At 41.0% G+C, this 16,755-nt stretch overlaps 1 protein-coding gene across 1 annotated transcript in view; it reads right to left on the bottom strand.

Annotated features, from left to right (window-relative positions):
• T265_01001 (hypothetical protein) overlaps positions 1–15,405 on the bottom strand; it is a gene marked incomplete at both ends in the record, with an annotated part of 35,678 nt that extends 20,273 nt beyond the window's left edge. Inside the window, 2 exons of the mRNA XM_009164916.1 lie at positions 7,460–8,149; positions 14,818–15,405. Of these exons, the coding sequence (XP_009163180.1) occupies positions 7,460–8,149; positions 14,818–15,350 (1,223 nt within the window). The remainder of the gene's footprint in view (positions 1–7,459; positions 8,150–14,817) is intronic.
• Between the last annotated feature and the right edge of the window lie 1,350 nt (positions 15,406–16,755).

Raw genomic sequence — 16,755 nt, 5'->3', positions numbered from 1 at the left:
AAAAAAAACTCAGAGAACAGAATGCAGCGTGAACATGCATGCAGAATGTGTTTGGCATTCCTTTGAAAAGCCATGCGTCTGCCAAAAATTGATTCAGAGACTGAACAAGGCATGACTACGGACACTGCAGGCACAAGAGTGAGTATAGTTTCGAGGGAACATTCGCGCATTCATGTCTCTCCAGCCTAACAACTTGAGAGGTAAGAAACCATCGTCATCTTGGTCAACACTTCAGTTACTGGACTTCATTGGTCTTCATTTGAGACGATATTTTATCCAGTGTAAGCATCTAGACCGTTTGATGGGAGGTATAGCTCAGGGTGGCAACTGAACACAGAAAAGCTCCGGCGGTATAGCGACACAACTTGCAAGATTTAACCTGTACGTGTTCAAATGAGGTCTTATTAATTTGCTAGGTATCTTATGACTGTCACAACAGGAAATCACCACAACAACAAAACTGGACACGATGACCTGCGATGAGCCGTTAGCACTGATAAGCTTTACAACGGCAGTTAGGATAAAGGTAAGTTGTTAGTGCACTCACCACTAGATGATTGCTGCGGCACCTGTCCTCCAAATGTTTACTTCACTAATAGTTCGTTGGAACAAGTTCACTTCACTGTTATCGATGAAACAACCTCTCTCGTGGGTAAAAGCTGACAAGTCGTTTATTGATGATACGTTACTCGAATATCTTGATGTCGATGTGGCTGTTGAATAAGGTGATGTTAGTCCATCCTCGGTAACGAAAACTACTTCATAACCTGAGGGAGTGTTCACTTGCTTGCAAGCCAGCAGGTAGAGCGTTAATGTGAAGGGATGACAGAGAGGAAGTTTTGAAATCAACTGTCATCTGCTATCAGCAAAGCTGCTATCAGTTTCCAGCTCCTCACCGTCTGGGTTTGTTTGCGAAAATGGTCAAGTGAGTAAGACAGTGTACATGCGCAGAAGTATCATCCACTTACATGGATGCTAACTTACGGAATTTTCGATAAAAGCTGCTATCAGTTTCCAGCTCCTCACCGTCTGTACTGGTTTGCGAAAATGGTCAAGTGAGTAAGACAGTGTACATGCGCAGAAGTATCATCCACTTACATGGATGCTAACTTACGGAAGGGATTTTCGATAAGGTCCAGACCAATCCAGTTGTGTCATATGCTAATGGAATTCGGAAGCAAAAGGTTCTCTGACGTCTAATTTAGTTTAGGGAATGCAAATTCCCAAACTACTACTAAGCACATTCTGACAAATTGCCTATAAAGTAGATCCAGGAGGACGTTTCTTCAAAATACGTTGGCTGATAAGTGTGAATTTCTGACAAATATGATCGGTGTAAGCAAACATCTTGGAAGAATCCCAAGGAGACAAATACCAGGATCTCCTAATACCGCAATACTTGAGGTACTGTTCGAACCTTTACTGGTATGCCTGTCTTTTGAAGGTGATTCAAGATGAATCGATAATACCAGTGAAAAAATCACGTGTGCAGCCAGATTACGAATCATCTTCATGACGAATCTTTTCAACAAACAGTTTGAAGGTGATCTAAATCACGGGATCTTCTAGACATGTACATCAGTTTGTTTACTCTCCTGAATGCGGTTACGCTCTTCAAAAAAGAGATAGTAATCTGGGTATACGTATAAGTAACTTTTAGTAGGTCCTCAGGACAGACAAGGAGGTATTTTGAGTGGTTCTGTTTTAAGCCATTTAGTAGGTAGCCATCATCAGGTGAATATGACAAGTTTTCAAACCCATGCAGAAAGCTGCAGAAGTATCATCACAGATGCCAGAAGAGGTCTGGTCGAGAACCATGGCCAGAAATGAACCCGTTGGGCACGCATGTACACAAAACTTTTGCACAAAAAATTACTTTGTCCAATTGCTATCATTCACAAATTTGGTGCCCAGGCTTTCGATAATGTGGGCGCCTAATTGGACGGTTGATTTCCATTGATTTTTTTTCCTCATAAACTTGACTTCATTGTGATTGGTTTCATTTATCCTGTAAATGTTCCAGTCATTGGATAAACCATCGACTAGGTTAGCTGCATTCCCTCTCAGTTGTTCAAACTGAGACCACTGGAGTTCTCCAGACTAGACAATTTATCTTTCAAAAACTCTACTGCGACTGAATCAGGTAGCTGTCACTGCATGTCACAACTAATTAGCATCTAATGTGTCAACTGGCTCAATCACTTTGTTCACACTCCGCTCGTAAATACGTAACGAAGGAATGCGGAACACAGTTTGATGCCCCAGGCTGTAATACGTGTTCAGTTTAGGGTGCACTGGAAAAGACTATCGCGTTACCGTTCAGTGATCATTATCAAGAGAAGTAATAAAATAGGTTCCAAAAAAGATAAGTATACTCCCCATTTTCACCACTTTAGTCAGTTATTCGTTACAGGCAGTTTAAAAGAGAGGACTATCGTCACAAGATAATTTCCATTTTGTACAGAATAATTGGTAAAAACGCAGAGGAAATAGTATAACAAACAACTTTTCAGTGCTTCTCAGGTTTCGCTTAATGTGAAGAGCAATCACATCGCTTAGGGTTGTGTGAAATTCTATCCGGGTCACTATTTTTTCTGTTAAACTCAAAACTTTTCTCTAGGACCACGCATTTTGGAAGGCTATACTTTTATCTGGGATGAGGCACATTTTAAAGTATCAATGCCGATCGTACTGTGACGTGTTAGCGGATTTAAAAAAAACACTGTCCTTGATATAGAAACTAGGTTTCCGTTGCCTACAAAAACGTTCCCCATATTGATGATGTCTTACGCGTTTCTTGGCAAAGTATCTATTTTGCTCTCTTTTGAGACTCTGCTTCTTGGAAAACCTTGTTTTTGTCCTCGAATTCAGCAAGTTTGTACGCCTATTACTTTCTGGTTGAAAAACATCGGGATCTCCACAGACTATAATTCAGTCATTGGGATGACAATAATTTGCTCATGAAACACAGAAATCTCATTTTCATACTGAATATGTTTGCGCATCATAATCAAATTTACAGTTTTTCACATCACTTCAGAATGTAGGTAAAACCTAAGTACAGTGCAAGTAAAAAGGCGTTAAAGCAAGTTTAAAGGACTGCATAAATTTCAAGGGCTACCTCGATATGGCAAGCGACAAATAAGGTAACATTGAAAATATAACCTCATACAATACTGGCTTCTGGGAGCAATACGTCGATGTCTTGTTCACAAACAAAACTGACGCCTGATGTGACTTTTGCGTTCGAAATTTAGTAAGAAGACAGTATAAACGAGAGATCCTGTTTGGGTATTTCTGTTCACGCCAATTTAAATGAGTTATAAGTACATAGCACTTTGATCCGTTATCTGACCGCAGCACGAATCTTCAAGCCATAATCTATCGACAGTTCAGATTTCGTCAACGTAATATTTATTAGAGCTTGTCTTAAGCCTGTAACACTCAGTTAACCCCAATTCCTGATGGGTTCACTTTCCCAAGACCAGACATAAAGACCATTTCCAGGGCTGGAACCGTTTACACGATGGATTGATCGGCACAAGATTTCCTGTGAAGGACCCTCGCAAATAATGGGTATCTCGGGAAGTGCACCATGTTACACAACAAAACAGAAGCTGGAAGCAAAGAAAAAAAACAGTTGTATTATGTACTTTGGGAGTAATTGCATCATCTAAGGTGACCATAAAATACCACTTCATTCGTACACTCAGCTTGCCAGCCAACATAATGACGTTTCATGGAATGATCGTCTATTGAAGCTGATTCCGTTATTCTTTCTTCCTTGTGACCTAACCGTTCATCTTAAGGTTCAGTGATTACTCCACCAGCACATCTGACCAGCAGCTCACAACTGACACTTGATTTTCTACCCAAGAAAGCGACCAAGCATGCTTCTCAATAAATCACGCGGTTCTCAAAATCACACAGCATGTGCAATGCCGGTAAAACGGGTTGACCTTCAGATCACTTATAGTTGTGGTATACAAATTCAGCTTCTGAATTTCGCAAATTTATCGTGATCAGGACAATAAGATCACTTATCTTCGCACCGGGGTGCTACCAAATTGTGTACAATGTCTAGACATCGGATGCAGCAGATCAATCTTTTTTTGTTTTTGCCGCTTGAGACCCATGTTGTAAATAACCACATATTCCGCATTCTCAAAAATGATTAAGAGAACCCAAATATTGAACTTGATTTTAAAGTGTATCTAGCGGATGACTAATATGGCTGATTGGAAGCTGCATGGTATTTCTGGGGCTTTTGTCAATATTATTCCACACAGATCCTTACTTTGCAAGTGCAATTGTATCTGGTCATACTCTTGCAAAATACATCCATTTTTCGGTGTATTAAATTGAAGTATGTTTAATGTACCAGAAACAGCAGCATAGACGGCGAAAACCAAATGTTGCCTTTATGGGTATCTGTAATCTGCCAAACACCAAGGCATATCGAATCGGCTTGGGAAGTAGCTCGTTATCTGAAATAAGTTTTACGGCTTCTTCTATTGTACGAATCCCTGCAAAACAACCCGGTATTCAGTAATCGACGTGCGACAGAATAAGATGGGAGGGAAGCAAGTTAGTTTGTGAAATGGAGAACACTTCTTTAAATTTAGATGCAGCTGTTTGCTGTTTATCGCTTGCTCTCTCGTTTCTTTCGTTCTTTCACCTCTTGCCTACACTTATACCTTTGGTATGTGACCACATTTTGACAAGTTTAAAAATACGACTATTCTAAATGCTGAAAGAATATATTGTCAGTGGTGCAGGTGAGGCACTGTACGGTTACTAGTCGGTAGGACCGAGAAGGCTTCCAAGAGTTTGTAAGTAACTATTAAGTACAAAAACTGGGCACAGAGTATTTCCCTTCTGGTTGAGTAAAACTGGAAAGTCTTTCTTATGAATGACGTTTTCAAAGCTGTTCCGCAGGAGGGAACGCTCATAACAGAGCTCGAAACATCGGGGTATCTTACTGAACTAGTAGTCATTGTTAACAAGCGAGAACTAAATGCTCTGTTGCAAGTTTTGTGGTTCACACTAAACTACTGCGCAGTCCACAGTATAAGAGATTCGATAGGCAGTGTGGAAGGAGGGAGGTGTCAAAAATGATCCGTCAACATTCTAATCTAAATTTGTTGTATTGCACATGTTTCGGTAACTGCCATCGTGGAAATCTGAAATTGACTATCAGCCGAGATGTTAAAGAGAACAGCTTCAGGAATAAGTATACCGATGACCTGTCGGAAATTCATTATACTCACACACTTTGTTTTTCGGTTCGTTTGTGGTTTTTGCTGATGTACTCACAAACTATTCCAAATTTTTGGCAGGCTGTGCTTTTGCGTGGAGTCACACACTTTATATCCAGTGTAAACTAAATATGGCATGTTAAGGCACAACACCAGACTCTAAATTGGTGGGTCAACATAAATCACACTTGTCAAGCTTGTTTGGAAATGCCTGACAATATGGTGCTAGACATGTTTACTTGAGGACGGCTTAACGTTGCATACTACACGAAAGTTCTGTCTTAGTTTAACTTACAGGTGGTGTGTAATTTGTAATGATGTAATGTGTGAACCCATAGAGTTGACTTGAGCTGAGACTCACGGAACCAAATATTTGTCAACAAAAAAGAAACCAGCTTACAGTTTACACGGGTGCATCGATTCCACGGCATATGTTCGATACGGGGGTCAGCCGTTTTTAAACATAATCTACACGGTGTATCAACTTTCAAACCCGTGAAAAAAGGTTTCTGTTCATTCAGTTGAACGAAATGTGCATCTCAATGGTTAGTAACCTCTGATAATATATAGAGTGAATGCTGTAGTTCGGGATTGTGGCCCAGGGCGTTCAAGTCATTGATGCATAAAGTCGTTTATTGATGCGCCAAGTCAAGTACACCAAACTTGGATTGGTGTGGTCGTAACAACAGAATCGTCTTGCCCATTGGGTGAACGGAATTTAAATCCCAATAAAACTAACGCTATGTACTTCTAATGACCTCTAATCGGAACAGAAATCGAGTCTATCGAATTACATTCGGGGAGTGGATGGACTGGATGAAGCATACAGGGGGAAAATGACCACCGGAAAGAGGCTTCAGTATCATTTTATTTTTTAGCCCTAAAAACCACCTACATATTATAAATTGGCTATAGCGGCCACAGTTTCATTCACCGATGGTGTGGAGGGACAAGGGTGTATGACAACTTATCTTGGGCGGTAGTCGATATAAGTGATGTCTGAATTCAGGAATATCAGTGGAAGTCACATGGATACAAGATGAGTTAAACAAATGTTCATCGTCTCAAACAGGGTGAATGCAACGGAAACAGTAAAGAGTGCGGACTTTCAAATCTGCTATCTCTGGCTCCCAGCACTTCCGAAGTTGTTTACCAGCTGATTATAAGTCGTACTGATGTAGTAGATGAAACAATCAATTTGGCTGTAGTACCACAGAGGTTTCCCGGGATAATTGACGGGATGTTACCACAGGATATCCTAAGCAAGTAGGTTGTCTCCATGCCAGCGAGTAATTTTGATTTTCTCAGAAACTACTTCACTAAAAGTTCCTAAAGGCATGATCACTTATCCTTGACATTGAAAACGTCCAAAATCTGATGATTTTCAATAATCTAAAGTTATGTCCAGTGAATTCCGAAGTGAACATGAGTCTCTCTGCAAGAATATTGTGAGCAATCTGTGTAAGTGATTTATGGTACCCCCCGCGTTATCTACTGCAACTATGCCATGTAAGATGTGAATTTCATCAGCCCCCTCTGGAAGCGCACAAGGATGGAATCATGCTACATAGCATAAGGTTTAGTGTATCGTTTCAGAAATTTCACTTTGGATTTAATCGTGGAACAAGGCGAAGCATCTTTTTGACAACACTGCACAATTGTTTAGCAAGCCCTTCCGAAACAAAATGCCGCATAATCTTTTGGTTTACCAGTACGGTGGTTTATCGTCTGGAAGCCAATTGTTTCTAACACAACTCCTAACATTAACGTCTGTTTGGGCACGACCTTGGCAGACTTGCTTGGCGAAACTGTTCCGCTTCCGAATGGTATGTACAATGCACTCGTGTCATCTAACATGAAATGAGCGTCCCGCATCAACTGTTTTGATTAGCCGAATGTAGAGGTGAAAGTTTCTGGGAATCAGTTTGGTAGAATAAGAGCTGATAAAAATTAGTGACTTGTACAATTAACTCACACTGAGTTGCGCACTGATGATGTCTACCCAACTGGTGGTAAAACATTTTCTGTAAACCGTGATATTTTTATTATTGTATCACATAAAATAGGTGAGGCCGCTTTGTGACCGCACCAAGTTGACGTAAAACACCACAGAAAAGAGATCCGTTCAAACCAAATTAGTGCGTTAATGAATGTACCACTTTAATGGGACATTGCCTGTTAGGTCGTGAACTTGAACTCACTTTATGGTTTTGTTTGTATCAACGGCATTCATCCGAACGGGGTTTCCGAGACCAGGATGAGCTTTCTGAAATTCATGCGAGTCCAGATAATCCCAAAACATAGTCTGATCGATCCCAACCCGAAAGCAAGCAGTTCCAATCGCCTCTTCATAGACTTCCAGGACTTTTGGAGAAACATGCCTGGAAAAATCCTGGAGAGTCACTAAACAAGTCAGAACCTGTTTCGCAGTCTCCGCTTTGCGCAGGTAACCTATTACAGCAGCAATACATCCAGGGATGCATGTGGCATTTTTCTGGTGTTTGTGGTTTGTAGCGGAGCATTCTTTAACCAACGACCTCAACAAAGTTACAGCGGCTTCCAAAGCACCAGGCCACGAAAGGCAGAGACGACTGGAAAGTCGAGAGTTTGCATGTGCTGCAAATGATGCATATAGATCACGCTGCACAAATTTCACGAACACAGATGTTAGTATAGCTCCAACTTCGGTATTTCCTGCCTTCAGTAAAATAGGCACTGCGTCACTTGGTGTCATTCCAAAGCAAGTTTCCAAGGTCGTATCTGTACGGGGAATGTCATCTAAGATTCTACCAATCAGTATTAAACAATCTAGCTGTACAGGAACCGGGACGCTTTTTTGACTGTAAATGCTGAGAAGTTGCTGTCCAATACCAGGTGACCAGAAAGCAACGCTGGAAAAGAGAGTATATATTAGGATTAGGGTCATTAATCGTCAACTCGTGACTTTCCTGTCAAAATAAATCTACAATGGGCCAATATTTGGTAAGCATTAACAAGGAACATTGTTTATAACAACCAGTATAAGAACAACGTCCGGTTTGATGAAATGCTTTCAGCATCCTGCCGAAATTGCAATCTTAACGGCGGTCACTGCATAACTCTGGCAATACCTCTTCGTGCACAAGAAATCCAACGAATCTCAAACTATTTATGCACCAACGGCTACTTGTTTATTTTGGAAATTCTGTGTCTTAAGATGTTGTATAAACCTGCCAGTGGTTAGCTGATTAAAATGCATTAAATGTTCTTGAGGGTATTAGATCTCCCTTTAGGGGACCACTCATGTAAACTGATCGTGTCAAACACCGTGTACGCTTCAGTTCACCACCATTAAAACATTTGAGAAAAAGTGTCAATCTGGAGACTCCACAACAGGCTACTTTACCAACTAACCGCAGTTTTTCAAAAAAAATTACAAGAATACAAACCTACACCGCATAAGCGTGACTGTTGCATTACCTAACCCTCAAAGCAACCGCGCAATAGAGATCTGATGCGCAGCTTCACTAGTTGTGTGAGTTTATGAGCCCTAAATTCCATTAGATGTCAACCTTCCTATGTGTTCTCAATGAAGTTGCCATTAGTCCTCATTCTTGCACTGAAGGTTACATGATAATTTTTTACACATTTATCTTAATAAGACGTCTGTATACCAGTGTTATGGTTACTAGGTGCTGGTATTTGATTGCTCTGCCGTCCGTATCACGGTTGTTTGTGCCGCAATCTGATTATGAATCTTTTGGACCAAATGCCTCAACTGCGCCGTGAAGTCGGATGTCGCAAATATGGATCTAACTCCTCCATCTAGCAGCCACGACTTCGTAATTTCTTGAAAGATTGGGTAATGCGAATATCATAGTCAACTTCGTTGGTAGTTTAAGTCTGTCTTTAAACACTCTTTTAGGTTGGTGTCAAAGTAACATAGAGTTGATAAGGATACAATGTGATTCCAAAGCTCGCGGTGGCAGTAGGTTTTAATTTTCAAAAGGCCTCGTAAGTGGAACCAACTTACGAAACAGTAAGAGGTTTTCATCAATGATCAAATTTAAACTAACCTCAGGGCAAAAGCCCGAATGCCCCCGTTCATGTGTCAGCGATTGGAATCGTACGTCAATTTTCGCGAAAGGTGAGGGTACACCTTCACAGTTTGGCCGGCTGGGAAATTAAAAACTATGCAGCTCACCTATATGCGCACCCCCACGGAATCGTGCAAGACGGGTGCATTTTTGAAACTCTCGGAACTTCACTGAACAATTTAAGATTACTCAGATTCAAATCCATATACGGGTAACTGTCCTCATTCTTGTTTTGTCTACCTTGAAGGGAGCTACACTGACACAGTAATTACCAGTCTATGGCTCAGCAACAAAAATGCGCTACTTGACGTATTTGAATTCCTAGTCCACTTAATTAGGGCAGTTGTCTGACAGAAATAACGTGAAAGCCTCTAGTCAAACGCTTCCATTGTTTGATATGAATTCACTAGAACTGCACCAGGAGAGGAAAACTGGTTGAAAGAGTGTCGTGAGTTCACTTATTTTCCTCACTCATTAGCAAAAGACGCGTTTGTTGAACCAGATCAGAGCAACATGAACACGGTTAGATTTCCAAAGGCAACGTAAGTGGTTTGAGATCAATACATCAACCTGAGCGGATAACTTGGGTCAACGAGTTTTGTTGCACAAAAACTGGTTGTCTGAGCCTAGCCAGCAGTTCTTCGATGAATGTTAACATTAAAGACGTTCTATTACATGGCAAAGCAGTGAATTAATGACTCAGAACAGCTCAGTTGCCTGCAATTAAAGGTTGCGCGGTCTACCGAGTAACCGAGTTATTGATTGCCGTCTTAGTGTGTGTGGTATGTGTTGGAATATGCTCGACCATTTTTGTCTGTTCTGATGATGCGGGTATCCTCGCGACGGCAGATGAACAGATAAATAACAAGGACAGAGATAGTGCCCTATAGGTTGGTGTGCTTCAAATGTAAGAACCAAAGCTGAATGATTCATGCGTAGTTTCGAAGCCGCTCTTAGTTTTTGTCTTGTACTAACCCATGGATGAGAATCCTGGCAACGTCTTGTTCCTTTGGGAGCTGTAAGAAATGAGCAGCATTTCATGGTAGCTAATTTGTCTGATGAATTACCAGGATAGCCAGATTCTCTCAACGTACATATTGCAATAAAACTTGATTCGACAGGGTAAACGAACATGTTTGTTCAAGAATAACAAAGCATCCTCCAAACAACTTGAAGCTAGAAATGAGATTATTATAATCAGGCTTTCAGTTAGTCATTAGAAGTTTGGCGCCGCTGATTGAAAAGCGTCTCCACCTTAAATGCTACCCACTTCATCCCATTCGATCATTTGAAGTACAGTAGCAGAATAATAAAATCCCACTACACCTCACAAATCAACGATGTTTAGAAGGAGTCAAACACATCTGTTTGTACAAGACATTTGTCCATCCTGAAATCAGTCTCAGACCACTCAACCTAATTTTGATGCATTTAGTAGTTATGTTACTAAATTTAACCACGCCATGGACTCAAATTTATGCAGTACGTTGGCAACTGGTGAAGGTGTAGAAGTTACTTATGTTTCTTTTACAGTGTTGACTTACCATACGACATTTAAAAAACCGAAGGATTTCAAAGAAGATTCAGGGGATCTTATTTTATACGATTAACAAAACCACATCACGCAAACAGGGATAACCATTGAAGACTTGGGCACCGTTTGCAGTTATCTAATTTGCTTGACAAATAATGTATAGTCTACCTGGAGGAACCGATCTCCCTATAAATGAACTACCCTAACTAATATTTGTGAGGTTCATTGGTGACAGATTAATGTTCATGAAGCATCAAAATGACAGAGGAGTAACAAAAATCATGAAATTCCTGTTGATTTTCCTAACACGAGGTTACCTACTAGCTGATTTATGTGTAATTGACATCAGTTGGAAACCATTTCCTCAAGAACTTATCCCTGGATCAAACATTATTTATTTGAAGAAATATTAAGGCATTATTCCAGGAGTGCTGCTGACCAAAATCTTACATGCCACTCTGAACAGGTACCAGGTACAATCGCCGTGGACTACAGCTTTGATGTAAAAAGACTATTAAATCCCAGTCTTCCGTGGCTTCACTATGAAATCATTTTCCGCTTACTGGTGCATTGACGCTGAGCCCAAAATTTTGTTTTGCCATTTCTTTTCAGCATGTAGTTGATGATCTCAAAAGAAGGCCGGTACATCCTAACAACCAAGTGACTAATTTGTTTTAACTACAAGTGTTAACCATGGTGTGTCCGGCACAGAAATCAAGACACTCGATACTTTCAGACAGAAGATTAAGTTGTTGACAAAAGAGGTAGCCTACAAAATCAAAATACTTTTTGAGATATTGTGACCTGATATCTACCAGACCGAGGAACAAGTAGGTGTGTATGTTAGAATTCTTGAACTCGGTTATTATTGTGTTCCTGGGATACAATGTTGGACTCTTAAACCTGTAGGTTCATTAGGTTCATACAAACCTCTGGTTTTGAGGCAATCCGAGATAAAAAGATGAGTGCACTTCTTTGAACCATTATCACCGTGAATTCCTAACCAAATAAGAAAGTACCGTATAACTATCAGTAGTTGACACCAGTGGCCATATGATTGTAGCTTCTTCGTAAAACTTTCCACAGAATTAGAAAAACACAATGTCCTTGGCCTGCGCTTAAATTTCACAGTATCCTTTTTGCGTATCCGTGAAGGTTGGTTGGTCTTTCCAGAAAAATGGTGAGTGTGACTTCGACACTAGTCGCCGGCTGGGAGATACATTGTCACGCAAGGCTTAAGCCCTCTCTGTTTGTACATGATGCGTACATGATGCGTACCGTACGCCCGTTGTAGACTGGTGGCATAGCGGTCTGGTAATATCGTTATCTTGCAAGATGGCACAATGGTTTACTGTGCTTAAAATTATATCAGGTGATACCCCGAACAAAAGCACAAAATAAGCGAGTAATCATGAGCCTCTTAAATACAAGACTTTCGAACGTAAAATTACTGAGCTAGGTGTGAAAAATATACCTTTGTACCCTAACTTACTCTATGAGAACCTATACTCACAGTTTTGTCGGAACATAATTCAATACGAAAAAGACAAAAGGAAGAGGTAAAGACCTATACTCTTTTTGAAGAAAGGTTTATCAAAAAATTATTTGGACTTTTCTTGTGGCATTTGGTCGCATTTGTGTAAAGTACACCGAAGTCGATTAACTAGTTACTTTTATTGCTGAAATGGCTGAGTAAATAGTCAATAAATGAGATGACCATGGCGCACGAGACTATTAGCACACCACAAAAGAAGTTGACAAAGCCAAAGCAGTCAGAAAGCTGCCAGAAATGCCTCTATTAAGCATATAAATCTAAGTAGTGGCATCATGCAATAAAACACAGGAGAAAATTATATACCAACAAACATCTACACCACTTTTACCACTTTTACCTCAACTGTAAAAAGAAATATCGACCGTCGTTGAGTTTTGTGCATAACAGAAGAGTGAAGCAGTCTTAGCTGGCGAGAATATGGGTTCAAAGAAGTATCGTGCACTATGGCAAGGGGAGGAAGAAGAAGTTCTTCCAAGAAGCTTGGAAGATCTTTGGAACTTCCACGCAATCGATAGTAAGCATGGCAACCCAATTAGGTATCAAAACAGACAAAAAGGAACTTAGCAACAGAAACGCCAAGATAATCAATGGAAACCTCATAATAACTGCCGCGAAGAAACTAGACATCTCAACCGAATCAGCGAAAGTACGCAATAGATTACTCAGATTTAGAAAATTCGGTGTCATTGCACACGAAGATTTTTAAAGGAATTGTGTCAACTTAGAAGCAAGATCTACCAAGCGCGAGCCTCAGGGAACCATGCAACAGTAGCCTTTAATTAACTTATTACCAACTAGAGAACCAAACCGTGATTAGGGAGCGACGCTATAGATGTAATCTGCCCTAAGCTAATGGGATTAAATTCATGAAGAACACAGTGCAAGGTCTCAAATATTACGCAGGCAACTGACGGAAAAGCTCAGCAAACAGATAAAAAATCAATTTCACAGAAGAACTGAGATTTGAACTCATTCTCTTAAACAAAGACCTAACAGGTGTCAAATGAGAATCCTTGTTTCCCGAAAAATGATACCAAGATCACATTTGACCCATGAGAATCACCGTGCGGTGTTTTACGGATAAACTTGCCCACATGTACATTCGCTGCAAAGGTCATTTCATTCTCAGAACGATGTGAAATAACAACTGTGCAATAAATGTCTTTATGCTATAAAAACTAAAAGCCTTCCCACTTATTTTGCCGTCTAAGTTAACAAGTCTTTTAGTCCATTAATGTTGCGTGGATACAAACCTGGTGATGCCCCCCGTAGCAAATTTGAGTAGCTAACCTCTCCTCATATTTAACACGTTTTTGATTCGCTCTACCAACTCCGAACAGCTCTGCCACCATAGTTTTAGATTGGGATTGGTGATAAATACAGTTTCGATATAAATGTATGCATAAGTATCAGACCTCACTCTATATTGGAAGAATGGAAGCACCCTTGTTGTGTTCTCAAACGTTTGTGTTGGATGCAACATCAAATGATTTCACAGGCAGAGTACAGGACGTTCGTGAAGGTACTGAAGAACTAGTGTAACCATATACTCCTCTACATGACCGTATGCGGAAGATGGCTCCGAATAAAATGCATTACGATATTTTGGTCACTAGTACAGAATGAGCACCGTATACTTCAAAAATCGTATATCTGAAAAGAAAATCAGAATATTTGAATCATCAGTTAAGCAAGTGCCCTACAATTTTGCTTTCGTGAAAACATAAAACAACAAAGTAAACCTATTTTTAGATGACAAGTACTACTTTCCCACCTCCTCTATACCTTGTCCAAAACGGGGATGTTTAGTCTTGAGAGGAACTTCGTCAGTAGAAAATCTAGCAACGGCTGAAACATCATCGAGCACACACATCGGACATACAAGCTTTATTATCTAGTCAATCAGTTGTTCTATGAAACAGTGGGTAGAATCTTGCTCGCTCCTCGGCTTTCCAATCTAGCACGCAGAAGCCATTTTCTACCGTGGACTGTCTCACTGTAGTAATGTGAGACATAGAAAAATCAACAGACGATTGTCACCACACAAAGATTATTGTTTTGTTTCCAGCTGATTCATTCATCTGTTTCGTCAGTTAATATGTTTGAATGAGCCATTCCACCATTAGACAGCCCCAGATGAGAGATTGTTAAGAGATGAGGCCCTCAGTGCTCTAAGGAACAAACATGAAAAAACTATTTCATTTAATTGCCTGTTGAACCCACTTAAACTCCACTTTCTGGACGCCACCTGCGTCCATGAATTTCTAGGAGCTGATCTGTTTCAGCGACATGCCAGTGAAGGATGGAAGAACTAAGTACAGGAATAACGCCTAATAGGCTTTTGTGTTTCGAATAAAAAAGTTGAAATGGAATTACTGTAAAGAGGGAACTCACGCATTATATGAGTGTATGTAAAATAGTATTTTCATTAACTCATGAGACGGCCGGTTTGCAGCAGCAGTTAACAGGGGATTCAGAGCCAACTCGCTACCAGTTTTGGGGTGGTACCTTATTGCTAGCCGAATATAGTTTGCAGTGTAGAGGAACAGTTTGGGGTCGTCGACGCTCGTTATAGTGCATATAATTGGAAGTGACTGCTTGATCATACATTCCGATTTAATGAGCCTCCGGCAAAAGTTGAGCAGAATGGACAGTATATCCACGTGAAGATGAAAACAACTTTCCTGATTTGCCACCCGTAGTGAGCATATCTTCAAGATATACAATATTTCTTTAAAGTAGCTGCGCAAAACCTCTTTGTTTATAGACTGCGAGCTGCATTCGTAGAGCTGGGAGACGATGGTCTCATATAATTTAATGTCATTCATTGACGTTTGGTCAACCAGGTATCGCTTCAAGGCGTTTACGTGGTTTATAAAAATGCTCCCATCCTGAATAACAGAACTGCGGCAATCTTCCCACTCCATGCTCCCAATTCAACCTGTTGACACGATCATTCCTCACGGCAAAAGCTGATTGTTTCGGAAAACCGCGACCAGTGGTTAAATTACATCTTTAATGTATTAAAACACAAATATGAGAATCCGTTATAGACGTGTTTACATAATTCAGAAGCCTGAGATTATTGAAGCTCAGTGGGACAAGCACCGTATAAAGGATGATTCAGTAGATAGTGCAGCTGGCTAAATATAGTAGCCCAGGTTACCGTGGTAGTCTGTTCCACGCATTAATCTCTCCTAAAAACGTCTGGGAACTATTTGTTCGCTGGACGTCTAATACGTGAGAGTGGTTCACTCTTTCGGGCGAAAACACGTGCTGTCAATTGGGACGACTCTCTGGCTCAAGTACATTAAAAAAGGGATAAGATGGGCACTACGGCGCCAATAAATAAGGGTACAAAATCTGATTGCTTGACCCTTCTGCTGGCGCTAAGTATTCTTACAGTTGAGTTGAAATTTCGAAGGTTACTCCGTGTCCAAGATGGACTGACGGGGTGGGCGATTAAGTTTAAAGTACGAGTTTATACTTTTGAGCCCCAGCTAGGTGCTCCGGAGTCTCAGTCAGGAAAGTATTCCACCAGAGATTATCCGCAAGTGGCGTGATTGCTTCGGCGGAGAATGAAATTTGGTGAGCAGCAGAGACATAAGCGTGGAATAGGATGATTTTTAGCTTGAGTGCATACGCGAAAAAATCAAACATTTTCTACTACACTCTCAAAGGGTTTGCAGCTGAGAACATTGTGCGGCATATGAGCCTAGCCGCTGCTCGCGTATAGCCGTGCACTCAGACGGCAGCCGATTGCTTAGAGCCTATTTATCCGACTTGGTGTTCCTGTCTTCGACGCATTCGGGGTGGGATTACTTTCACTACTGCAGGATAAATGTTAGAATGGGTGAATAAAGCAGGCCAAATATTCAGGGACTGTACGAACGTTTTTCCTCTCAGTCCTCATCACCGTGCAGTCTGTTTACGTGTTTCGACTGAGAAAGGATTCCTGGATTTCATTTCAGCTGTACAACTGCAATTTTATCCCCTCCGGTTCATTTGCTCACAGGTCCTCCTACGCAACGCGCTATCATAAGCTCAGTTTCCAACGGACGGTATACAACATAAATTCCCGGCGCTATCCAACCAGCTTTCGAGGTTTCAGCATAGTTCTTACCCCTCCCAGGTGAAGCCCACCCCCACCCCCGAAAGAAGAAGAAAGCGTCCAGCTGTAGCACCCTTCCAGTGCCTAGCTGCCATGCCACCCGAAGGAAGCACGAGGGCTGGGATACTGCCAGGTTGCCCACGCCTAGACAGGGGAAGTCGAGTGGCGGAGGTCGGATTCGAACCACGGACCTTCCGGTCAGTAAATTCGCGCTCTAACCA

This window comes from Opisthorchis viverrini, assembly GCF_000715545.1.
Source record: "Opisthorchis viverrini unplaced genomic scaffold opera_v5_10, whole genome shotgun sequence".
NCBI classification, from domain to species: Eukaryota; Metazoa; Platyhelminthes; class Trematoda; order Opisthorchiida; family Opisthorchiidae; genus Opisthorchis; species Opisthorchis viverrini.
The sequence above is the reverse complement of the archived record's forward strand: the minus strand, read 5'-3'. Positions and strand labels throughout refer to the sequence as shown.